This window comes from Pygocentrus nattereri, chromosome 12 (genome assembly GCF_015220715.1).
Source record: "Pygocentrus nattereri isolate fPygNat1 chromosome 12, fPygNat1.pri, whole genome shotgun sequence".
In the NCBI taxonomy this organism is placed as follows: domain Eukaryota; kingdom Metazoa; phylum Chordata; class Actinopteri; order Characiformes; family Serrasalmidae; genus Pygocentrus; species Pygocentrus nattereri.
In genome coordinates, this window is record NC_051222.1 from 15,057,545 (window position 1) to 15,084,948 (window position 27,404).

A 27,404-nucleotide genomic window follows, 5' to 3' on the forward strand; every position below is an offset into this window, starting at 1 on the left:
CATAATTATGAGATGCCAAGTCATAATAATGAGATACTAAATCAGTTATGAGGCTAAGTCATAATTATAAAATAGTCAATTATGACACAGATTCTCATTATTACGAGAAAGTATTTCGTTATCATGAGAGATTGAGTCATAATTGAAATGATAAATCGTAATGATAAGATTGTAAATTGTAATTATGAGAGACTAAGTCATAATTATGAGATAGAGATATCTAGTCATAATTGTGGAAAACTTTCTCATTATTTTGACTATTATTATGACGGGCTTCCATAAAACAGTCCACAGAAACAAAGTGTAGACAGATGTCATGAGATTGTACTTTATATGTATTATAATATATAAAGTACGATTTCATTCTGTATTATAATAGAGATTTAATGTGGGGATTTTATGAGGTTAAATTGTGGACGACTGTTATTTGAAAATCTTTAATTAGACCCCCTTCGTGCGTAGATAGAACAAAACAGTTCGATTCAGTGGGATTCATGAATCGGTTCGGCCGAGTTATTAAAAAGAATCGGTTCTAATAAACGACTCCCTCAAGAGTTGGACGTCGTTAGCAGCGTCCCAGCCTTCACAACGCCGCCTCTTCCCCTGCAGCGGACAGGAGCTGGACGAGCTACTTTAACCTCTCTCGTGATAAAAAGGTAGGCCAGTAGTTTAAATGTCTTGGTGAAACGTATTGCCATGCGCCTGATAACGGGCTAATTTAACTATCTACTCTCTTAAGAAAGTCAGCGTTAGCATCGCTTCATCTCAAGTTTACACCAAGAAGTTAATAACTGTTAATTTACCTGTTACAGTATCACTGTTTCTCACTGAGCACCTGAAGCTACACGCATGGGTTCGTTAAGACGCACAGTTTGACAGTTTGAGCGGTTTGTTCGTGCACTGTTGTGGTTAGCCTGCAGCTTTCTGAGCCTGAATGAATGATCCTAACATGCTTAACCTCGACCTCGTGAATCACATGGCTGCAGTTAAACGAGGAATCAGTCATTAGATGCCTTCTGCGTGATCTTTGTTAAGTGGTCTTCTTTCAACGTTATCTTGGTGCTCAAACGGCCAGAAAGGTCCTTTGTACGATTTCACAACCTTTGGAAACTTCAGTGTCAGTGGGTTTCTGTGTCGCAGGTCGAACATGGACGTTGTGAACTGCTTCGATTTGATTTGATCAAAAAGCCTGTCTGTCTCGTCTGGTCGTTTAAAGGGGAACTCCACTGATTAAAAAGAATGTTTTTTTTAAAGTTCTAGATAATGAAGTTCTAGATGTTCAGAGTGGTATGCTGTGAAATGCTTCATTCTGGAGAAACTTGTCGAGTCAGAAGTGTTCACAGTGGAGGTGATGGGAACCAGACGTCTGAGAAGTTTTAATGCTCTGGAATCTCCCTGCTTTGCTTTCATGGCAGTGGGGGTACATGCAGGGCGTTGAGAGGCAAAATAGTCCCCAAAGAAACCTTGTTGAGATTTATGGCTTTTTTTTTTACCCTCATCAACACTGCATATAATGTTTGTGTGGGTCCATGTTTGTGTTTTCTGCAATAAACCATTTCACAACAAACCACTCCGAATGACTGTTTACATCCGAATGACTGAATTATTCCGAAATTGTAAAAAATCGGTGGAATTCCCCTTTTGATGGCCAGAGTAGCTGTTCACATGTCATTGCTGTAAATCGCCTACATGTAAGCTGCATTAGACCTTTCTTTGCAGGACGCAGCTTATTGAGGTACTTTATGGGTGCGTGAATCTTTCCTGCGGTGCCGTTTATGTCATGTGGATTTAGGACGTTACGGTTGGATGAAAGGTCACTCTGTGGTGTACTCTAGCCATTAAGATGTGGGTTCCCATCTCATGCTCATCCATAGGTCGATTTTTACATGCAATTAAACCTGTTTCTTATGAGTATTTAATCAAATAGGTTTGTGCTGCACAGTTGGCCTTTGCATTATTGCTGTGGCAGTTTGTATACAGAAGACCATGCCATGGTCAGCAGGGCTGAATTTACCGTGTGAGTTTGTTATTGAAGTTTTTAGCTGCTTATGGTTTACATTGGACCTATGAAACAAAAATCTGGTGCTGATAACGATGCCTTGATTTGAACTTTCATTGTTACAATGATTTTAACACCGTTTTGGTCTCTGACAACTTTATGCTTTGCAGACAGCTCCAATGGCAGAGCGTGTGCTTGTGATTGGCAGTGGTGGGCGGGAGCATGCGTTGGCATGGAAGCTGGCACAGTCACCTCATGTCCAGCAAGTCCTAGTAGCCCCTGGCAATGCAGGCACGGCCAGCTGTGGGAAGATTTCCAACTCTGGTAGGTGTATATTCTTTCAGTGGTTCTCAATTAGGTGGTTACCAAGCCTGTCATGGTTAGGTTTGGTTAGGGATTCTAGGCTTGGTCAGGCTTGAATAGGCGTTCTAGCAGGAAAATATCAGTTCATGGGGTCATCAGAATGGGCTTTGAGAACAAGTTGTCTACTATGCAGAAGTCCGCTCTCAAGTAGATCATTATTGCTTTGTATCTACAGCTGTATCTTCCAACCCATTTACAGCCATTGCATTCACTTCTTCTTATAACTATCATCTCTTGCTCTTCCTCTCACAGCTGTTAATGTAAGTAATCATACCATCCTGGCTCAATACTGCAAAGATCATAACGTGGCACTGGTGGTGGTCGGCCCAGAGGTTCCTTTAGCTGCAGGTAAGGAAAAGCCTTTTATGTTAAGTAGAGATGGGCATTGGCAGTCAGATTTGATGTTCAAATATTATTTGATAAGTAATAACCCCCCCCCCCCCCCCCACCATTGGGTATCTCCCTATGCTACAACAAATTCAATCCAGAAGCAGACCTTCCTATGTGCTGTAGCTGCACTGTAAGACACCAGCTGAGCACGGGTGTAAATTTCTAATATAATATCTAAATTGCACTGATCCAGTTTTTCTCAGGTTTCGCTGGTATCAATTTTCACACCTAGTACTGGCTAATAATCACCGGAAAAAATATGACTGCACTCGCTCTTTAGTTTGATTGACATTACATTGTTTAGTGATGCCTTGTGTCTGGAAGGAATTGCTGACAGCTCAGATTCTTCTTTCCACAGGTATCGTGGATGACCTGACAGCAGCAGGCGTGCCATGCTTTGGGCCCTCAGCAAAGGCTGCCCAGCTGGAGGCCAGTAAAAGCTTCTCCAAAAGCTTCATGGACCGTTATGGCATTTCCACAGCCCGCTGGAGCTCCTTCACTGACCCTCAGGAGGCCTGTAGCTACATTCAAGGGTAAGTACGTAGGGAGGATGAGTGAGAGGGTTGTGAAGAGGTGGCTTCCATGTGGTCTTTAATAAGGTTATTTAGCAGGGCTGATATGGTGAGCATCCTCGCCAGTGGCTAATCAGCCATCCGATATAGGCTAACCAAGCAGTTCTTTCCAGTACTGAGAGCTACGCAGTTGCGTTGGTTATCACTTTTATGAATGTCGTAGATTGTGTTAAGCAGAACTTGGGAAACCATTACTATTAAAGGAAAGAAAAAACAAAGATTAACTAGACTAGGATTAGATGTCATTAATACAGAGGAAACTTCACAATGATCGGCCGATGATAATGATAATGATAAGCAGCGTCTTTTTCAGGGACGTCCTGCTTATTTCAGCAAGTCAATGCCAAGCCACATTCTGCACATGTTACAACAGCGTGGCTTCGTAGTAAAAGAGTGCGGGTACTAGACTGGCCTGCCTGCAGTCCAGACCTGTCTCCCATTGAAAATGTGTGGCGCACTATGAAGCGCAAAATACAACAACGGAGACCCCGGACTGCTGAGCAACTGAAGTTGTACATCAAGCAAGAATGGGAAAGAATTCCACCTACAAAGCTTCAACAATTAGTGTCCTCAGTTCCCAAACGCTTACTGAGTGTTAAAAGGAAAGGTGATGTAACACAGTGGTAAACAAGCCCCTGTCCCAACTTCTTTGGAACATGTTGCAGGCATCAAATTCAAAATGAGTGAATATTTACAAAAAAACAATAAAGTTTATCCATTTGAACATTAAATATCTTGTCTTTGTAGTGTATTTAATTGAATATAGGTTGAAAAGGATTTGCAAATCATCGTATTCTGTTTTTATTTATGTTTTACACAACGTCCCAACTTCATTAGAATTGGGGTTGTAAGTCTGTCCTCGATGATCATTAGGAAACAGTCTAAATGTGCACCATTATAATATCATGTCAAACCTTTATACAGAGCAGATTTCCCAGCTTTGGTGGTGAAAGCCAGCGGCCTGGCTGCGGGGAAGGGCGTTATCGTAGCAAAGGATAAGGAAGAGGCCTGCCAGGCGGTTCTGGATATCATGAAGGTCAGTAAGCTCAGTTATTTCCTCGACACTGTCTTTTGTTGTTGCTTCACTTCTCACATTCAGTCAAACTGAGAATGTCATTCTGCACATCCAATAAACGAGTACGGTTACTTTATTTGGAGCTAACGTTGCTCTGCAGAGTAGAAATATGGAGAAATGTATGCCTACAGCAGCAGCCCTGTTTAAATTCCTAGTTACATTATCACTTGTTTTATTATGTTAGTAGTGTTACTGCAGTTTATGATGTTTTTGCTGTTTGAGGTGTTGGTGTTTAAGGGTGTCCCAATCTAGTCTGGATTGGATTTGATAACCACTTCTAATCTTAGCTTCTTTTTTCCCCCTTTATTTACCCCACTTTCATAGAGGCGATGTAAACAAAGGTGGCACGATATCAGTACTGTTTTGTTCGGATACTGACCATTGAAATCTTGATTATCAATTAAAAATCTGTTATTTTTCCTTTAAAATGTACTGAGCTTTAAATTGAGCTGTTTTTCATTGAAGAACTTAAGATGAGCATAGTAGGCTATCATGCCGAAGCAACTCAAACACATTACTAGCCCACAAAGCCTATCGGGAAAGATTTCTTACAGGATTGGATCAGATTAAATACTTTTTCTCTCTAATAACCAATACAGACTAAAAGTGATTCTACTGTAGCTTTAGTTAAGTCTAGCATATGATTGACCCGCACTGTTTGGACTGAGACTGAAAACACAGACCAATTTGGGAATATAAAAACTGCGTATGAGGAAATATTTGTTTAAAATGGTCTTTATGTCTGCAAAAAAATGGATTAGTTTGCAATCTGAATGATAATCAAAGCAGTGTAAAGCCAAGTTTAGCAGACTGAAGATTCTCCACAAGCACTTTAAACCCATACTGCATGTCTGATGATCACACACATGTTGAAATCACGTGTATATGAAAGGAAACTGTATATGAAACAAAAGGTTTTGTTGAACTATATCCAGACTGAACAGCTCAGCAGACAGCTAAGAGACTACCCCAATAATGTGTAGTTAAACAAAATAAATAATTGTGGACTCCTGTTTAACTCATGTCTTGATTGTGTTTAACATTGGTCTTTCTAGGACAAGGCATTTGGTGCTGCTGGTGATACTGTAGTGGTGGAAGAATTACTCGAGGGAGAGGAAGTCTCTGTGAGTGTCTTTACAAATACATATATACATATGAATTCTTACAGAAACGTGTGTGCGTGTGTGTGCGTGTGTGTGCGTGTGTGCGCGCGTGTGCGTGCGCGTGTGCGCGCGTGTGCGCGTGTGTGTGTGCGCGCGCGTGTGTGTGTGTGTGTGTGTGTGTGTGTGTATCTTCTGCATATTAACCCTTCTGTCTTCCTCTTAGTGTTTGTGTTTCAGTGATGGGTCCACAGTGGCTGCTATGCCCCCTGCACAGGACCATAAGAGGTTACTGGATGGAGACAAGGGTCCAAACACAGGGGGAATGGGGGCTTACTGCCCCACGCCTCAGGTAAACGGCCAGTTATGCTTCAGTACTGTTTTAGCGCAGCATTTTTTTTTTTCTGTAAAATAAAAATTAATTTTACAGTTTATTTTACTCAAACAAGACATGACGTTAGGCTTAATATTGATTTGTTCGATCGTTGTACTGATAAAACATGACCGCTGTGAGATTGTATTCCTGTTCATGTTTTCTTGTTCAGAAATGTTGTTTGAGACCCAAAGATCAGGTTTTTAACTTATCGAATAAAATAAAGCGATGGGCACTCGAGTGACTCAGACTTCACTCTCAACTTGCATGTTGTCTTGACTGGCCACTGGATTGAAACTCGTGCTGAGCTGATTCATGATTCAACTGGCCAAATTGTCTCTCGAGTTGGATGTGCGCTTAACACTCTGGACTCGCGCGCACACACACGCTTAACTGACTCTCGACTCACGCCCACACACACTTAACTGACTCTTGACTCGTATGAGTAAACAACAAACGTAAACAACAGTTATTACTAAAATGCCATTGTTTCTAAGCTCGCAGTAGCATCAGTTTCAATATGGCTTCAAATAATGAATCTTCTACTATAGAAAACCTGAGTCTGAAGGACAGAAGGAGGTGAACATGACTTGTGAACATCTCTGATGCAACAGCAGCATTCAGAAATCACATTATTAACAGTAAAAAGTAGAAACTCCAGAAATGGTCACTTATTTGAGACCGCCTTGAAGGGTTAAGTTATCCAGCTGAGTGCCTCGTCTATGTGGATAGCAGATAAAAGCCCCTGCATATGTGTTCATTTAGGTGTCCGGGGAGATGCTTCAACAGATCAAGACCACTGTTCTGCAGAAGACTGTGGATGGGATGAAAGAAGATGGCATACCATATGTGGGTATGTGCTTAAACCTGTAGTAGATATAAATCACCTACTATTTCATAGGTTTATTGTCTGGGAAGGAACAATGAAGTAAAATTCGATAAAGCCATTTGATAATGTTGTTTGAACAGCTGTTTGATGACCTTTGAACCCCCCCCCCCCCCCTTTAGGTGTGCTCTATGCAGGGCTGATGTTGACTCAGCAGGGGCCAAAGGTGCTGGAGTTCAACTGCCGCTTCGGCGATCCTGAGTGTCAGGTCAGTGTTTAAAGTATTTAACTTTACTGACTACTGCTTTTTTCTTGGATTACATCATCAGCGCACCAGGCAGTCCGTTTTATAGATTATAGATTATAGCACTTTTTTTTTCTCATTTTGCATTAGAAAGATTGCATGCCTGTGCAAAATGCTGTTTTCTGACTGCGGTTGCAGGTGCCCTGCAATATAAAATATAATGGTTAATATTATTTTGTGTCAGTCAGAAAAACAATGCATTTTGCTCTTGTTGAGTGGAATAAACTTCATCTTTCAGTAATGCAGTGAGGTCATAAACCCCGGATTCATCAACCTGAATGTGAAAATCACATGGTTACTGTAGAGTAAACAGTATTTTACTAATTTCCAGTGAGAGCAAGAGTGTCTGCAAATTCCAACCAATGTCAAAACATTGTGACCACCTCCTTGTTTCTACACTCATTGTCCATTTTATCAGCTCCACTTACTATACAGGTGCACTTTGTAGTTCTACAGTTACAGACTGTAGTCCATCTGTTTCTCTGATACTTTGTTAGCCCGCTTTTACCCTGTTCTTCAGTGGTCAGGAACTATTTCGGTGATGGATCATTCTCAGCACTGCAGTAACACTGATGTGGTGGTGATGTGTTAGCGTGTGTTGCGCTGGTCTGAGTGGATCAGACACAGCAGTGCTACTGGAGTTCACCTCAGTGTCGCTGCTGGACTGAGAATAGTCCACCAACCAAAAATATTCAGCCAGCAGCGTCCTGTGGGCAGCGTCCTGTGACCACTAATGAAGGACCAGAGGATGAACACAAACTGTGCAGCAGCAGATGAGCTGCCATCTCTGACTTTACATCTACAAGGTGGACCGACAGGGTAGGAGTGTCTAATAGAGTGGACAGTGAGTGGACACAGTGTTTAAAATCTCCAGGAGCACTGCTGTGTTTGATCCACTCATACCAGCACCAGACACACTAACACACCAGCACCACGTCAGTGTCACTGCAGTGCTGAGAATCATCCCCCACCTAAATAGTACCTGCTCTGTGAGAGTCCAATTCAATTAGCGGGCCGGTCAGTGTGTATATAGTCAATACTTCCAGCTCCTCCACAGTTGTGGCCTCTGACTGTCGTCGTCATTGGAGGCTCTGTAGAGGAACTTTTGGTGTTGCTTTTGTTTGCTGTTCGTTTGTCCGTAGTTATCACTTGTATATTGCAGTCTTCTGCAGTATTTATAGGGCATATGCAGCATAAATGTACCTACTTCATGTATGACCTTGGTGCATATATACACCATTTTTTTCTTGTCTTTCTTTTTTTTGCACTAATATACTGCTGTATTCTCAGGTGCTGCTGCCCCTGCTAAAGAGTGATCTGTATGAGGTACTAAAGAACACACTGCAAGCTAAACTGGCCTCTGAGCCTCCTGTGTGGCTAGACAACAGTGCTGCGGTCACTGTGGTCATGGCCAGTGAAGGCTATCCTGGAGCCTACAAAAAGGGTGTCGAGATCACAGGTAAGATACTATGAAGTGTGAGACAGTGAAAGTAGGGCTGGACATTAGTACATGATGAGTTTTAAGTGTAAGAAAGTCTTTTTAATATGGAAGACCAAACTAAAATGCCAATTCTTTTATACTATACACAATATTGGATTATCAAATATATCTGAGTATACTGAACAAAACGATAAATAAAAAAATCTGAATTTGTTTCTAGCAGTTCAACGTGTTTCTAGGGAAACACATGTATAGTGAACTGCTGCAAAACGGGCGCAAAAAGTAACATTTTTATATTTTCGTTCAGTGTATAAATAATATGATGTATTTTGGAGGTACTGCAGTTTTAAAGGGCCCTTAAAGATGCAGCATGGAGTGGTCAAGGAGTGTCCGTTTGATGTTTTTCCTAATCAAACCAACCTACTACTAAACCTGATAACTAATGACGCAGGTGTTTGAGAAGGAAAACGGAACTGTACACATTCAGATGAGTTTCTTGGATGGTTTCAATTGTAATTTTGTAAAATGGCAGACTTATCAGTCTCTGTATGTCTGCAGGTTTGTCTCAGGTCACAGAGATGGGGCTTCAGGTGTTCCATGCTGGCACTGCACTGAAGGATGGGGGTGGAGTTGTGAGCAGCGGTGGACGTGTCTTGACAGTGACTGCAGTTCGGCCCACTTTGGAGAGCGCTCTGCACAGCGCCAATCAGGGCGTAGCTGCGGTGGGCTTCCCCAACGCTGTGTACCGTAGAGATATCGGCCACCGCGCCATTGCTTACCTCACCCGCACCAGGTGTGTGTGAGGAACTGATCATTACACAGCCTGTATTCTGATCAGAGTAAGAGCTTATTTGGACTTGGAAGGGTATTTGTTTTAGTTAACTGTACAGTCACTGACAGAATAGGAAGATCACCCATTTGAACACAACTGATAGACTCTGTTTACCCCTTACAGCTGATATAACTGACTGAATTCCTATATTTCACGACCGTTGTCTGGTTTACTGCTTTACTCAAGACGAGGAACACGATTAATGGAATACTGCTTGGGGACTCTGTGTCTTGCATGTACTTTGTAGTAGTAATATTTGTTTTCTTTGTGTAATAAATGAGTTTATATAAACAAGAACTTGTGTCTGTTTGCAAGAGTGAAGCATAATGAAATGCATCAAATAATCAAAGTACAAATAATGCACATAAAAATCACAGTTCTACATCAAAAGCCAAACGGGTGCATTGATTCTTGTCCGCTTTTGTCCATTCACAGAGGACTGACTTATAAGGACAGTGGAGTGGACATAGCTGCAGGAAATAAGCTGGTGGAGATAATCAAACCTCTGGCCAAGGCCACTTCTCGCACAGGTACTTGTCTTAAAAATTATGAAATGGCCCAACATGAAATCATGGAATTGTAGCGTATTTATGACTGTAAAATAGTTACTTTACTCAAGTAGTCAAATACAAATGCTGTCAGTTCAGAGTGTATAACATTGTGCACATACCAAAAATGGAAAAAAGCAGTTTCACTGCAGAATATTACAGTACTGGTTGCCAAATCATCAAATGGGTAAATCGGATTTGATCAAGTCAATATTTCGCACACTGTCAGGTGGTCATTTTGAAAAAGGCTAAAAAAAAAAGAAAATGGATTGATCCAGAATGTCACTTTGGGGCAACTGCACGGTCATTAGGTTAGCTGGGTTTTAAACATGACATGGGTTCTTAAACTCCATTGCTGTGTCTTGGAAACCTACAGTTTAAAGCACTGTTGCAGTTTATACAATATCCAATTGAGCCACTAGATGGTGCTGTATATTGGATTTAACTGAGGTTTGTCTTAAACCTGCTGAACATGGTTTTACTGAGATTGTAAGTAAAGTTATTGCAGTTGAAATACATTTTCTGACATTTTAACATTCTGTACCTTGGCCCACATACTCACTGTCAATGATTTGGACTTGCATGTTTTAATTAAATACTATATTTCAAAATGAAACTCAACTAGAGGAAGCATTAATCATTGCAGTCTTGATTAGGCTTTTTCAGAAGGCATTGTTCAGTGAAGTAGGTGACCTGTGTTTAGGCTGTGACTGTAGCAGACATGCAGTTCATCTCAACATTTATTCTTCATTTTCCCACTTCCACACAAAAAAAAAATGAAGGGAAGAAAGAAAAACAGCGCTAGCCAGTTTGACGTTATGTCCGGTTTAGCAGTGGATCGGGTAGTTGTGCTTGTTTCACCAGAGCAGCTGTGTGTTCCAGAAGGTTTAGGTTAAACCTCTGAAGTTAGTAGCCTAGTCCAAGCTGTGTTAAACTTGGACTAAACAGCTGCTACGCTACTCACAGAGCAGTTGCCCCAGCATGTTTACACAAAACTGAACTGATTTTACTGTAGGATTAATTAATTTATTTAATTAATTTCCCTAAACTGTGCAGCTATATTATTCCCCCAAAAAATTCAGAATTCTGACATTCCTATTTAAGCTGTTAAACTGTTTGTAAATAAACTAATCCAAAAATATCCAGATCTACTGATGAAGAACTAGTGGACAGCAGAACTGATAGTCAAACACAGTGAAAAGATAAAGGCATACTGTTTTTTTCTTTTTGATCAGTTGGTTGACGTTACTAAGTTGACGTCTTGAGTAGGTATTAAGAAGCCTTAAATATGCAACCCCAATTCCAATGAAGTTGGGATGTTGTGTAAACCATAAATAAAAACAGAATACGATGATTTGCAAAACCTTTTCAACCTATATTCAATTGAATACACTACAAAGACAAGATATTTAATGTTCAAACGGATAAACTTTATTGCTTTTTTGTAAATATTCACTCATTTTGAATTTGATGCCTGTAACATGTTCCAAAGAAGTTGGGACAGGGGCGTGTTTACCACTGTGTTACATCATCTTTCCTTTTAACAACGCTCAATAAGCGTTTGGGAACTGAGGACACTAATTGTTGAAGCTTTGTAGGTGGAATTCTTTCCCATTCTTGCTTGATGTACAACTTCAGTTGCTCAACAGTCCGGGGTCTCCATTGTCGTATTTTGCGCTTCATAATGCGCCACACATTTTCAATGGGAGACAGGTCTGGACTGCAGGCAGGCCAGTCTAGTACCCGCACTCTTTTACTACGAAGTCACGCTGTTGTAACATGTGCAGAATGTGGCTTGGCATTGTCTTGCTGAAATAAGCAGGACGTCCCTGAAAAAGACGTTGCTTGGATGGCAGCATATGTTGCTCCAAAACCTGCATGTACCTTTCAGCAGTAATTTTATCTTCACAGATGTGCAAGTTACCCCTGCCATGGGCACTAACACACCCCCATACCATCAGAGATGCTGGCTTTTGAACTTTGCGCTGATAACAATCCGGACAGTCCTTTCGTCAGACCACAGGACACTTTTCCACTTTGTGTCAGTCCATCTCAGATGAGCTCGGGCCCAGAGAAGCCGGCAGTGTTTCTGGGTGTTGTTGATATTTGGCTTTTGCTTTGCATGGCAGAGTTTTAACTTACACTTGTAGATGGAGCGACGAACTGTGTTCACTGACAGTGGTTTTCTGAAGTGTTCCTGAGCCCATGTGGGAATATCCGTTACAGAATGATGTCGGTTTTTAATGCAGTGCCGCCTGAGGGATCGAAGGTCACGGGCATTCAATGTTGGTTTTCTGCCTTGCTGCTTACTTGCAGAGATTTCTCCAGATTCTCTGAATCTTTTGATGATATTATGGACTGTAGATGATGAAATCCCTAAATTCCTTGCAATTGCACGTTGAGAAACGTTCTTAAACTGTTGGACTATTTGCTCACGCAGTTGATCACAAAGTGGTGAACCTCACCCCATCCTTGCTTATGAACGACTGAGCCTTTCAGGGATGCTCCCTTTTAACCCAATTAACCTGCTCACCTGTGAAATGTTCCAAACAGGTGTTTTTGAGCATTCCTCAACTTTCCCAGTCTTTTGTTGCCCCTGCCCCAACTTCTGTGGAACGTGTTGCAGGCATCAAATTCAAAATGAGTGAATATTTGCAAAAAACAGTTTCTGTTTGAACATTAAATATCTTGTCTTTGTAGTGTATTCAATTGAATATAGGTTGAAAAGGATTTGCATATCATCATATTCTTTTTTTGTTTTATACAACGTCCCAACTTCATTGGAATTGAGGTTGTAGATGTTAAAGTTGTTTAGCAGTTAGTAATAACGTGTGTGTGTGTGTGTGTGTGTGTGTGTGTGTGTGTGTGTGTGTGTGTGAGTGTGAGAGAGAGAGAAAGAGAATTTCGACTATTTTTATGTTTGAAAGTTACCAAGGATTTCTATTTTGGCCAAGAAATGACCTCACATCTTTTTGACCATTATCATTAATAGTTGATATAAATAATTTTCGTGATCTAAAATCGATGCAGTTTAATCTCCATTTTCAGGTTGATGCATAACAATTTTTACACTCTGCACACTTTTACAGTCACGCAGTTAATATGTTTAATATTTTTATTCTGTGCACATCATTATTTTCCCCAGGCTGCAATGCTGAGCTAGGAGGCTTTGCTGGGCTTTTTGACCTAAAAGCTGCTGGGTTCGTTGACCCCATCCTTGTAGCTGGAACTGATGGAGTAGGCACCAAACTGAAGGTGCCGACATTCTCCTTTATCCACAAATCCTTATAAACTGCTGTTTCTGCTTCAAATATTCATTTTCTGCCCACATCCATTTAGATTGCCCAAGCCTGCAACATCCACAACACACTCGGCCAGGACCTGGTGGCTATGTGTGTCAATGATGTTCTTGCTCAAGGGGCGGAGCCTCTTTTCTTCTTAGACTATTTCTCCTGTGGGCGCCTGGATGTGGGCGTGGCCTCGTCTGTGATTGGCGGAATTGCAGAGGCGTGTCAGATGGCAGGATGTGCTTTACTGGGTGAGTCACTGTTGTGATGTCCTCTGTAATTAAGACATGATCAGAAGAAGAATAAACATAGTCGAGTGGTTCTGATGTTTTGCAGCTTGGATGTTTGAGCTGCTGTTGGAGATGATAACACCTTCTGAATGAAAGTAAACAAATCCTGTTGCTGGCAAAAATTCACAAATCTCAAACAGAGTGAATAAAATGTGTCACATTTTTGCAATGCGAAAAATTTAATATGCAAAAAATATGCTTCTAATTCTGTTGAACTGAGACGGATCTCTTTTCAGAACTTTCATTTTTTCATTGTCATGTAGCACTTGATAGCTGAAAAACATCAGTAGAGTAAGGCAAGAGGAAAAAAGTACTTGAGTCCATTTCTCCCTAATTATTTTGTCCAGTACTGAGGTGCGCAAGATGGGCAGTGTATGATAAAATGTACACTGCTCAAAAAAACTAAAGGGAACACTCAAATAACACATCCTAGATCTGAAGGAATGAAATATTCTCATTGAATACTTTGTTCTGTACAAAGTTGAATGTGCCGACAACAAAATCGCACAAAAATCATCAATGGAAATCAAATTTATTAACCAATGGAGGCCTGGATTTGGAGTCACACACAAAATTAAAGTGGAAAAACACACGACAGGCTGATCCAACTTTGATGTAATGTCCTTAAAACAAGTCAAAATGAGGCTCAGTATTGTGTGTGGCCTCCATGTGTCTGTATGACCTCCCTACAACGCCTGGGCATGCTCCTGATGAGGTGGCGGATGGTCTCCTGAGGGATCTCCTCCCAGACCTGGACTAAACATCTGCCAACTCCTGGACAGTCTGTGGTGCAATGTGGCGTTGGTGGATGGAGCGAGACATGATGTCCCAGATGTGCTCAATCTGACTCAGGTCTGGGGAACGGGTGGGCCAGTCCATAGCTTCAATGCCTTCATCTTGCAGGAACTGCTGACACACTCCAGCCACATGAGGTCTAGCATTGTCCTGCATTAGGAGGAACCCAGGGCCAACCGCACCAGCATATGGTGTCACAAGGGGTCTGAGGATCTCATCTCGGTACTTAATGGCAGTCAGGCTACCTCTGGTGAGCACATGGAGGGCTGTGCAGCCCTCCAAAGAAATGCCACCCCACACCATTACTGACCCACTGCCAAACCGGTCATGCTGAAGGATGTTGCAGGCAGCAGATTGCTCTCCACGGCGTCTCCAGACTCTGTCACATCTGTCACATGTGCTCAGTGTGAACCTGCTTTCATCTGTGAAGAGCACAGGGCGCCAGTGGCGAATTTGCCAATCCTGGTGTTCTCTGGCAAATGCCAAGCGTCCAGCATCGGTTTCTAACCGTTTGTGCAGACACATGCACATTTGTGGCCTTCTGGAGGTCATTTTGCAGGGCTCTGGCAGTGCTCCTCCTGTTCCTCCTTGCACATAGGCGGAGGTAGCGGTCCTGCTGCTGGGTTGTTGCCCTCCTACGTCCTCCTCCACGTCTCCTGGTGTACTGGCCTGTCTCCTGGTAGCCCCTCCAGCCTCTGGACACTACGCTGACAGACACAGCAAACCTTCTTGCCACAGCTCGCATTGATGTGCCATCCTGGATGAGCTGCACTACCTGAGCCACTTGTGTGGGTTGGGTCAAAAGTGACCAACACATCAGCCAGAAAGGTACTGAGAAGTGGTCTGTGGTCCCCACCTGCAGAACCACTCCTTTATTGAGTGTGTCATGCTAATTGCCAATAATTTCCACCTGTTGAAATTATTGCGTGTGAAATTGCTGTGTGATGTGAAATTGATTGTCAATAAATGTTTCTTCCTAAGTGGACAGTTTGATTTCACAGAAGTTTGATTTACTTGGAGTTATATTGTGTTGTTTAAGTGTTCCCTTTATTTTTTTGAGCAGTGTATATTGACCAACATCAGCTTTGACCAGCAGGGGGCAGCTGTTTTCTTTTATTCTTCCTTCCCTTCTCAAAAATCCTTCTCAGTGAATGACAAATTTCTTACAAACTTGTAACAAAATGAACTGGAAAGCTGATTTTTGATACTAAAACTCTGAGAAAAATGTTTTTTAAAGACTCAGACTCTTAGACTCTTTTTAGATTCTAGACTCTGAGCTCTGTTTTTTTAAGCAAAAACTTGTTCATGAATTTGTTATAAGCAGAGTTGATGACTGTAATGCTCTACTTACTGGGCTTCCCAAATTCTACAATTTCATATCACTCCCATTTTCCATCATTTGAAAGACCTGAACAGGCTACCTATATCTTTCAGGACAGATTTAAATTTTTTGCTGCTTGTTTAAGGTTCTAAATGACAGCTTACATCACTTAATGTCTCTGTTCAGGTTCAAACACATGATCTTAGTTCTGCAGAAACTGGCCTTCTGAATATGCCTTCTGTACAAGAAACATGTGGAGGCATCTTTTGGTTCTTATGCTTTCAAATTGTGGAACTCAGTTCCACCTTCCATTAGACAGTCCAGCTAAGTTCTCACATTTAAGAAACATTTGGAAACCTATGTTTAACTTGCCATGTCATTAAAACTCTGAGTCTCATTCATCAACCAGTCTTATGAAGAAATTTCTTCTCGAAGCTCCTGCAGTTTTCACAAAGATTCTGATATTCACATGTTTTCTTATTTGGGATTTGTTCTTGGGTAAGAACAGAATCTACACACACTACACACACACAGAAGAACAGAATCTACACACACACAGAAGAACAGAATCTACACACACAGAAGAACAGAATCTACACACACACAGAAGAACAGAATCTACACACACAGAAGAACAGAATCTACACACACAGAAGAACAGAATCTACACACACACAGAAGAACAGAATCTACACACACACAGAAGAACAGAATCTACACACACAGAAGAACAGAATCTACACACACTACACACACACAGAAGAACAGAATCTACACACACAGAAGAACAGAATCTACACACACACAGAAGAACAGAATCTACACACACTACACACACACAGAAGAACAGAATCTACACACACAGAAGAACAGAATCTACACACACACAGAAGAACAGAATCTACACACACAGAGAAGAACAGAATCTACACACACAGAAGAACAGAATCTACACACACACAGAAGAACAGAATCTACACACACAGAAGAACAGAATCTACACACACACAGAAGAACAGAATCTACACACACAGAAGAACAGAATCTACACACACACAGAAGAACAGAATCTACACACACAGAAGAACAGAATCTACACACACAGAAGAACAGAATCTACACACACAGAAGAACAGAATCTACACACACAGAAGAACAGAATCTACACACACAGAAGAACAGAATCTACACACACACAGAAGAACAGAATCTACACACACACAGAAGAACAGAATCTACACACACACAGAAGAACAGAATCTACACACACACAGAAGAACAGAATCTACACACACAGAAGAACAGAATCTACACACACACAGAAGAACAGAATCTACACACACACAGAAGAACAGAATCTACACACACACAGAAGAACAGAATCTACACACACAGAAGAACAGAATCTACACACACTACACACACACAGAAGAACAGAATCTACACACACAGAAGAACAGAATCTACACACACACAGAAGAACAGAATCTACACACTCGAGCGCAAAAACTTCCTCTGCCCCCTCGTAATCAAAGCTGGTCTACGATGCAAAGTGTTGGCTCATATTTTTTCATATGATGGTGAAAAAAATGAAGGGAGAAAAAAGGTTTTTGGTGGCTAAAATTGTAAACATGAAGCTCTAAATATTTTTCCAGCTGTTTGGATTGTCATATAAGCAGAACTGAACGGCACAGAACAGGCAGAAACGCGCGTTTTCATCTTTCCATATACAGCAGTAACGTTCACCAATATTTCCAATATGACTTGAAGGCAGCATGATCTCATTGACTGACTAAAGCAGTTTGTGCTCACTGATGGTGTGTGTGTGTGTGTGTGTGTGTGCGCGCATAAGGTTCTTGTATAAGGTCTTACAGCAGAGCTGTGATATTATCAATCTCCAGCTATAATATTTTGTGCTGTTCTGTCTTGTGGAAACAAGTGTGCTTTTTGTGTAACTATGCATTTACAAAAAATCATTTAGCACAAAAACCTCCTAGGAACACCTCAATTTTGGACTTGCTTGGGAGACATTACTGAGTGATAGTTCACCTCACTAAATTCTCTGGTAAGGCTGTTTTTGTTGAGAGTGCACATTTACATTTTCACCAAAGTCAAACTCGACATGAAGTAACATGCCCGAAATTTGTTCGCTATGGAAGTCTAACAGCAAATTCTATGAGCCCTATTTTGCAAACTATATCTGATAGATAGTGACCTTGAATTTTTTTCCCATGTTTTTGTTGATGACAGTATGTTATAGTGTCAGAAACCACATAACTGCTTGAGCGATCACTTCAAGAAATATATCTTTAATGTTCAGGTGGCGAGACTGCTGAGATGCCAGGAGTGTATGGTCCAGGAGAGTATGACCTGGCTGGGTTCTGTGTGGGAGCAGCAGAGCGGGGGTCCCTCCTACCCAGGCTAGGAGACATTCAGGAAGGAGACCTGCTGATTGGTGTGGCCTCCTCTGGGGTGCACAGCAATGGTTTCAGCCTGGTGCGCAAAGTCCTGGAGCGGACTGGCCTCCAGTACAGCTCTCCTGCTCCCTTTGGACAGCCTGGACAAACTATGGGTACAATTCTTATAAATAAATATTCTGCTTATTCTTTCCCTTTGGGGCAGAAATCTGGTGTTTCTGTACTGAAGAAAATATTCAGATATTATAATGTAGCTGATGTCCACATTATCAACATTTAAGGTTTGGAACAGTGAGTTGACCATTGTTTCACTTTTATTTTGCAGGCTCTGCTCTGCTCACACCAACTAAAATCTACAGCCGCCTTCTCCAGCCAATCCTGCGCAGTGGAGCAGTGAAGGCGTATGCACACATTACAGGGGGCGGTCTCTTGGAGAACATTCCTCGGGTTCTACCCAAAGACCTGGCTGTAGATCTGGGTAAGATGCACACAAGCAGTGGAATTTGGTGACACTAGTATTAATGATGATTGTTTTATAGGATTTCTTCTTATTGTCATATTTCAGAATAGAGTAACTGCAGTTTATATATCGCTTTATTGTACTACTCCTACAATTTACACTGATCAGGCAAATCATTATGATCACCTTCTTGTTTCTACACTCATTGTCCATTTTATCAGCTTCACTTACTGTATAGGTGCACTTTGTAGTTCTGCAGTTACAGACTGTAGTCCATCTGTTTCTCTACATACTTTGTTACCCCCCTTTTTACCCTGTTCTTCAGTGATCAGGACCCTCACGGACCCTCACAGAGTAGGTACTATTTGGGTGGTGGATCATTCTCAGCACTGCAGTAGCACTGACGTGGTGGTAGTGTGTTAGTGTGTGTTGTGCTGTGCGAGTGCATCAGACGCAGCAGTGCTGCTGGAGTGTTTAAACACTGTGTCCACTCACTGTCCACTCTATTAGACACTCCTACCTTATCAGTCCACCTTGTGGCAGTGAAGTCAGAGACGATGGCTCATCTGCTGCTGCACAGTTTGAGTTGGTCACACACGCACTAACACACCACCATCTCATCAGTGTTACTGCAGTGCTGAGAATGATCCACCACACAAAAGGTACCTGTTCTGTGAGGGTCCATGGGGTCCTGACCACTGAAGATTAGGTTAAAAGGGGGCTAACAAAGTATGCAGAGAAACAGATGGACTAACTTCTGTAACTGTAGAACAACAAAATGTATCTATAGAGTAAGTAGAGCTGATAAAATAGACAGTGAGTGTAGTAACAAGGAGGTGGTCATGCCTGTTATGCCTGTTTGGTGTATATACTAATGTAATTATAATACGAAGGTAGTGAAACTATAAGAGCTTCAGATGTTTGTCCTAAATGCACAATTTAATGATTTTTTCCTAAATTTCCTGAATATTAGGACAATGTTAGATGCTATTGAGATGAAACAAAAGGGATGCAGTAGATACAACTAACTAATTCTTCCTTTGTTTTGGTCGTGGTAATGGATTTGTATAGTTGTATTGTAGCTCTAATTAGGTGACTGTTAACTGATTACCATGGCAACAACCCCCAGACACTTTGGCCAAATCCCATTTCTTCTTTTTACCCATACACCTTGTTTTCGAGTGTCACCCTAACCCCTTGGAACAGAGTTACAAAGGGTAGTGGTTGAAATCTTGCCCTACGAAATGGTACAACCCTCAAATAAAACAAACACCTCGCTCCATTAACAGTACTAGCGCTGCTGTGTAGGCGACCCGGCCCGTCTTCAGTGATGGAGACGGCAAAAGTTCAGCGACCTCACTGCTGGACTTTAGGTACATTTAGGGTAGCATATGCGTTCAAACCGGGGGTATAAGATAAATATTATCGCCCACTGCTAATTCTTTGGTGATACAAAGCTGTTTTACCTTGAATGATGCAGCAGTTACGTTCTGGCACTTCAGGTGTCAGTACTGCCTGACTGTTTACGGTGGAGCGGAAAAATTAGCTAGCTAGCTACCGACACGTTAGCATACTTGTAGCAATTATTTATTTATTTTTATGCTTGTTATGAAGAAAATGACACTACTTTGAAATTCCATTAATATATGATATGATATAAAAATATAAGATAATATAGTTATCATAATTTTTTAAGAGAAAATACATCTTTAATAACGCTTTGCCCTACCCTTCCATCTCAACAAAAATTGGAACGCGCTTATCCTAGACGTGAATCTGCAAAAAAGAGGGCTAAGTGGTAGGGCATCATTTACAGCCATACGAACAATAGCATGACACTTGAGGTCCCACATGTGAGCATAATTAAATAACAGTTTCATTTTAAACATGTTGGATGAATTGAGAAACTAAAGTTGCTTCTTATTTCCACCTCAAGTGGCATAGCGGTTACGTTCAGGAGCCTGAGGGTGCGTTCAGACTTGGCAGGTTTGGTTTGATTTATAAAAAAAAAAAAAAAAAACTGGTGTGATTTCTCTGTTCGTGCAGTTCATTTTGCAAGACTGCTGCCATCCACAGATGCTTCAAAATGATCTCTGCTGCGGTTTGTTTGAAGTAAGAATGCAGTTCAGACCAAAGACAGAATGAATTCTTGGGTATGTGGGGAAAAATCGAGTTTCTGATGTCGTTTTGACACATGCATGCGTGTTATTGTCTCTTCATAAACTCTTGATTGGTAATTCTAGAACAGATTGTTTTGGTTTTAAACAAGGCTTTAACAACAAGGCCGTGTTTGAGGTCATTATACTCCATGTATTTGACTGTGCACACAAGCTATGAATTAAGGCACCAAGGTTTTGTAAAAGAAGCAAGCCACTTAAGGCTGTTAAGAGATTTTACCCTGCGTTGTGCAAAACCACAGTAACACAGGGAGCCTCCTGGCTTATTACTCTAATATTACAAGACTGATAAAACAAGACATAAATAAAACCAGTGAGCCCAGGTTGCCACAGACAGCAGCACAACTCCGAAAGCTTGGTGGACGTTATCACAGTTAGTTATTTTACATCATGAAATCTGCCCAGTCAGTTAAAACGCAGCAAGGTATGTAAGTAAACTTGTAGAAATTAACACTTAAAACAACATTTAGCACTGGTTTTGCCAAGCCAACCAGGCTACTGTTAGAAAGCAGTGTTGGCATAGGTTTATATATTTGTTGTCTAGTTTTGTTTTTACTGTTATACACAATAGCCAAAATGTAAAGAAGCAATAACATAATACAGTAACAATCTGCTGCTGACCTACAAATACAAACTTAAACAAGTGTCTAAAGTCGCTTTATTGGGGGAAAAAAATTACTCTAGGAAATTTAAATTATACTGTAAAATAAATTTTTGGCCATACTGCCCTCCACTAATCACATGGTACCTGTATAAAAGGAGTCTGTTACCACTGGCCTAGCTCTAATTATGTCCACCTGACTCTCAGAGATGCTCTTGAAGGCTTGATGAACTGTTAGATTAGAGGTAGAGTGTGAAGTGGTCAGTAGTCTATCAGTAAAGAAGGCTTTTAGTAAGAGTACGTCACTGCAAACCACAGGAATGTCTTGAAATTAGACATTATTAAACGTGTTGCACTGGATGTTGCCAAATTGACCTAATTATAATTTTTATTTTTTTAAATGAATGTTTGTTTCCTTGCATTTGGTCCTTAAAGAGTTTCTTCACAGAGACTTGCATTGATAACGTTCTGTTTTCAGATGCTACACATTGGAGGATTCCTCCAGTCTTCTCCTGGCTCCACAAGGAAGGTTCTCTCTCAGAGGAAGAAATGGTCCGTACCTTCAACTGTGGACTGGGAGCGGTGCTGGTGGTGGGCAAACAAGAGGCTCAGAGGGTCCTCAGACAGCTGCAGGCAGAGGAGGAGGCGTGGATCGTAGGCTCACTCACACACAAAATGCCTGGTAGGCAAGCCATGGGAAAGTAGTGCCACTGATGGTTCACAGCACATATGTTACATTGAAATAAGTTAACCTTTAGAAATTTTAGCATTTATATATTATCTGCAGCTTCTGAGGGATAAAGAGAGGGAGCGGCGAACATTTACTGACCTTACCCACTGAATATGCATATACTGTACAGTACTATGCAAAATTAGAGACCATCTAATTTATTCATTTATTCTATTTCCAGGCTGTATTGTTACTCAAAAACATGAAACAGAAAATTATACAGAAGACTAAATATAACATCCAATCTATCTGTGGTCTAGCAGTATATTTTCACACTAGACTAGATATTTCACGATTATCCATAAACTCGCCTTAGATGTTTTTCTTTGTTACTGTGGCGTTCTCCTGACAAACTTGATATTTAGTTGTTGTGGCTTCTGTATAATTTTTCTGTTAAATGTTTTCTGTTTTTTTTTTTTCTCAGATTTTGGAAAATAACTTGCTTAATATGTACAACCATTTTAACTGGAAATTAATTAAATGAAAGGGTGGTCTCTGACTTCTGCACAGTGCTATATATAAGGCTGATGTGAGAACCACTGTTTTAGTACACCTTATTTACATAATGCTTTAAAATCAATGAAAATCTTTACAAGCAATGCTTCTAAAGGTTGTTCCTTCTATAAAAATGAAGGTTCTTTAGGGATACAAAAGAGGTTCTTTTTTTTTTTTTTTTTAACTAGTTTCACCTTACCAGGCTGAAGTGGCACAAATCCAGTTTTTAGCCTTAATGTGACAGATTTAAAAAAATTTTTCGAGATCAGAATTCAGGAGGGATGAAATGAGCTAGTAAATCTTGCTCTTCTTCTCTGGCTCTCAGCGAAGGCGGTCACACTTTCTCCCTCTCCTCTCCCTTATCTCTCCTGCTTCGCTTCTACAGTCGTGTATAGTCTACTGTCTTTACTTGAGAGACTCTCTCCGCGCTGTTCTTCAAACAGAAGGAAATGGATTTGATCAAATGGTCTCTCAATGCAATTGACACCATCTTCTCGACGAGAAGTCCTGGTTTGGGGGAACCCGCCTGTCCTGCCGGAACGTTTGCAGCTGGCTACACGATGGACGCGTGGGAGAGGTGGCGAGTCTTGTGCCTGGCGGCTCTTTCCGTGGAGGATATTGAGGACGTCTACCTATTCGGAACCATGATTGCAGGTGTTTTGCTGATTGGATTAGGCATTGCCCTGGTTTATCGCGAGATTCGAGAAATGAGGACAGCTGTCCACGGCCCCTTAAAGCTGCACGACATGATTGACGTGGTGGCCAGAGCTGTCAGCGCTCAGACTGTGACTTTAAATCGCACAATGGAAAACATGATGGAGAAGCTGGCGGCTTTGCAAAGGAAAATGGATCGTTTGGGAGACCAAATTGGACTTGGTGAGTTGTCGTAAAAATGGGACTACTCGCCGGAAGCCTTATTAACCCTGTTTATCTGCTTTTGGCTCCCTGTACCGGCACTGGCCTTGGCCAAGGCCACTGCTGGAACAACAAATTCCTCCAGAAGAACACTGCAGCGAGACGCTGTTTTATCCCTTCCCCCATTTCCTCAGACTCCTGCTGATTGTTGACTCTGCCTGGGACCCGATCAAGGCTGTCTCCATGGCAATTTGCTGTGTTATCGCTGTAACACCCTGCAAACTGAGGCACCTAGTCTAGTCTGGGATGCCAGGCGAAGCGCATTCTCCAGGCCCTACCCCCACCCCCACCCCCCTAATTTCGCTAGTTACTTCGGTGACTATGTGACAAAGGCTTACTACTACTACTCTAATATTAAACAGCTGAGAGCTACTCAGAGCAAGTTATCTCCACAATGACGGCTTGTTCTGCTGGTTTGTTTGTTGTTTGTGATGAACCTGGTTCTTTCACTTGCACATAGGGGTTGTTTCAGGACACGTTTGCACATATTATTTGACAGATTTGAGTCACTTACCTACACCAGTGTGTACCATTTACAAGTTTTATTGCCCAATGAATTGCTCAAAAATCTTAATGTGAGCACAATCCTTTGACAGTTTATTCCAGTCATCAGTTGTTGTGTTTTTTTTTTTGTTTTTTTTAACTTAAATTAATAGGTGGCCAGGCTGTGGTGGTCAGAAATCTGGAACACTGTCTGAGGGCAGGCCCCAACCCTTGTCCTGACACCAGTGTCCTGCAGAACGGAGCTTCTCACACAGATTCCAGTTCTCGCAAGAGGACCAAAGTAGCTGTGCTTATATCTGGGACTGGTGAGTATCAGCATTTCATTCTGTAAACGGTCATCTGTAGTCATGTAAACTTTAAGTAAGGCTTAAAGCCAAAAGTATGCCTTGATTATTTGCCCAAGACAGTTTGACTATTACAGTATTATAATATTACATTAAGAACACTATAAACTACTAAATGTACTACAAACAGTTAAAATAATACAAGTAAATACTGATAGATTTTGGTGTGTCGAGCAGGCACCAACCTGCAGGCCCTAATAGAGCAGACCAAGAAGCCATCCAGCTCTGCTGAGATTGTCGTGGTCATCTCAAATCGTCCAGGTGTGCTGGGCCTGAAGAGAGCCTCCATGGCAGGCATTCAGACACGGGTACGTTCTTCTCACCATTTTCCTTTCTGATTAAAAGTATAAATGCTTTGTTGTACTACATGCTTTTCACTCAAATTTGGCGCAGCATGCTTGGCCGAACAGTTGATAGTTTTTAAAACAAAAATCACAATTTACAAGAGTGCAATTTTCAAATCACAAGACCTGCAGTTTTATTTATATCCTGCATTATTCAGCATTTTAACTGAGGAAATTTAACCTAATAATGCAAAGCTCATGAACAACAAATTGGGTCCCAAAAAATAGATTTGCGGGTGTTCTTCTGGTGAAACAATGCCAGGAGCTTCATTATAGACAAGAATTACATTTTTTGCCGTCAGAATATTTGTCAGGAAAATCACAATTACCACACCATGCCAGTACATAGTTAGCCTGTGCTAACTATATCAGATGTGCTAGAACCGAGATAAGGCTGAACTGCACAGCTTTCAGTCTGCACTTTGAGTGAAGTCACACAAGTTGTTGAGGTCAAAATGAACATTTATTTCTTTAATTAAAGAAATGTGTAAGGGGTGGGCAACAGGACTATTTTATTGTCATCATGGTACTTTATGTTCTTGATGAACGCTATGCATCTTGTATATTGTCAGTAATTTTAAGATCTTTATGTAATTAGATTTTGATAGCAGTTTTAAAATGTGGCACTACTCGTGCATTGTGTCAAAATATTGATGCATATTGAGCATGTCTTTAAATATCATGATATATACAAGTTTCTCTCCCTTTACTGCTAGCAACATTCAAGTTTTTACTGTGTAATAAGTGGTTTATTCTTTTGAGTTACAGTGACTTATTAGTAGCCTTGTTGCCCCCAGCAATTCCTGTAAAGTACTACAATCTGTCAGAATATCTGTGTAAATGTCATTGCAACTTTGGATGCAACAATATCACCTTTCCCCTTCAGTACTCGTACCTGATCCTGAAGTATCTGATAGTGAAACTTACTCTAATCTAATTACTGTAATATTTAAAACATTACCTTTTTTATATCTGGTACAAGCAGTGTTCAGTGTCATACTATGCCTGAATGAATGCCATTTACAGGCTTCATACCTATGGAAAGGTGCTTGTGGGATTATTTCAAGCTTGAGACATCAGCATATTGGTTGCTTCAGTTAAGCGCCATCTGCTGGCACAAAAGCAATATGTCTGTTGCGTGCAATGCTTACTGCTAATTTGTCTTTGCTTGCACCAACCCACTAGGTGGTGGACCACAAGCTCTATGGGAGTCGAGCTGAATTTGATAGCACTATCGACCATGTCCTGGCGGAGTTTGGAGTGGAAGTGGTGTGTCTTGCTGGCTTTATGAGAATCCTCACTGGATCCTTTGTCAGGAAATGGAATGGTATGGAAGTGAACCTGTTTAAACACTAGCTTATGTAGACGTATGCTCCCAGAGGCAACATGCTAACAGCTCCACACACTAGATTAATCTGTTTATTGCATATATTGAAGTGGGTCCTGCAAGACATCTGCAGAAAGGAACCCAGCAAATAGGGTCCATGAGGGATCCTTGTGGGCCACGTCTGGCAGCTACAGCTGTGTTTTGGTGTTAACCAGCTGTTTTCTGTCTAACAGGCAAGCTGCTGAACATCCATCCATCATTGCTGCCTTCCTTCAAAGGTGTAAACGCGCAGAAGCAGGCCCTCCTCGCTGGGGCTCGGGTCTCTGGCTGCACCGTCCACTTTGTGGCTGTAAGTTAACTTTCTTTAGGGCACCTACCACCTAAAGATTTCCAAACAAATGTAGTCTTGTTGATGTCATATTGTTATATGCATTTAAAACTTTTGACTGCTACGACTGTTTTAGCTGCTGTTGTGTGCAAAGGTTTAAGTACTCCTGTTTAGATTACATGTGGGCATTTTCCATGCTCTTTAGTCAGAGTTAACATCATCTGCAATTCCGATTTGCGTAGCGTTTTCAGTTAGAAAGTCAACCACGTCATTTCACCAGGTGCACCCAAACTTTTGCATACAACTGTACAACTGTAGTTTGGTCCATTTTGCTGTAACCATTGCTTTAGCTTTTTAACAATGTGAAGTTTAACCTTTTTAATTATGTCTTGTATATTCTACACACTATTCTGAATCAACAGGAGGAGGTGGATGCAGGAGCCATCATTGTGCAAGAACCTGTTCCTGTGCTGATGAATGACACAGAAGAAAGCCTATCAGCGCGCATCCTGGAGGCGGAGCATCAGGCTTTCCCTGCTGCTTTAGAACTCGTGGCAAGCGGAGTGGTCAGGTTAGGGGAGGACGGACGCATCATGTGGAACCAGTCGGCATAGAGAGAGCAGCAAAACCTATGGCATGTTCAACAGAGCTAAATTACAAAGAACAGACTATGTCTGCAAACATAGTGAACTGTTCCTTTGTCTTAGAAATCTGAATGAGCCTTGTTTACATTATTGGGGGCACAATTCCAGTTTAAATCCTGTGACATTTCATCTCTTTATGTTTCCTTTTCTGCTGATAAAGTGTAGAATGCTCTTCTCTCTAGTTTTACAGGGAGTTTTAATTGTTACAACTCAATGTTTCTATAATCATGTACTTCTGCACATTCCATTAGCGACATGGCAGTTTTAATGGCTCACTGTTGTGGTGCAGGAGTTACTTTCACACTACTTAAATATTCTTTAAAGCTCTTGGTACGAACGATGCATGAGAGTTGCTTGGTTCTTGAAAGTAGACAGGATATAAAAGTCATGTCTGATGGTGAACTGCAATATAACTGTACAGTTACTCTCTGCATGTAAGATCCTGTGACATTTGCTTGACATGGCTGGTATTAAATCTTGGTATTGAACTTGCAGAACTGCAATGACTTTGGTCTTGGACTTCATTTCTCCTGTGAAAGTTTGAGAATGATCCAGCATAATTACCTGGAGTCATTTTCTTGCAGTAGTTGGTGAGTTTTGAG

At 41.3% G+C, this 27,404-nt stretch overlaps 1 protein-coding gene across 1 annotated transcript; it reads left to right on the forward strand.

The window, feature by feature from the left end:
- Positions 1-396: 396 nt before the first annotated feature.
- gart (phosphoribosylglycinamide formyltransferase) lies at positions 397-27,305 on the forward strand. The gene is made up of 22 exons (XM_017701908.2): positions 397-656; positions 2,170-2,323; positions 2,615-2,710; positions 3,111-3,285; positions 4,249-4,360; positions 5,455-5,523; positions 5,726-5,851; positions 6,638-6,725; positions 6,881-6,966; positions 8,293-8,461; positions 9,002-9,236; positions 9,711-9,805; positions 12,969-13,078; positions 13,163-13,361; positions 17,837-18,088; positions 18,259-18,411; positions 21,650-21,853; positions 23,968-24,120; positions 24,337-24,467; positions 25,689-25,830; positions 26,064-26,179; positions 26,581-27,305. Exons 2-22 carry the CDS (start codon positions 2,179-2,181, stop codon positions 26,770-26,772), a joined length of 3,048 nt encoding a protein of 1,015 aa, XP_017557397.1. The 5' UTR covers positions 397-656; positions 2,170-2,178; the 3' UTR covers positions 26,773-27,305.
- The last annotated feature ends 99 nt before the right edge of the window (positions 27,306-27,404 follow it).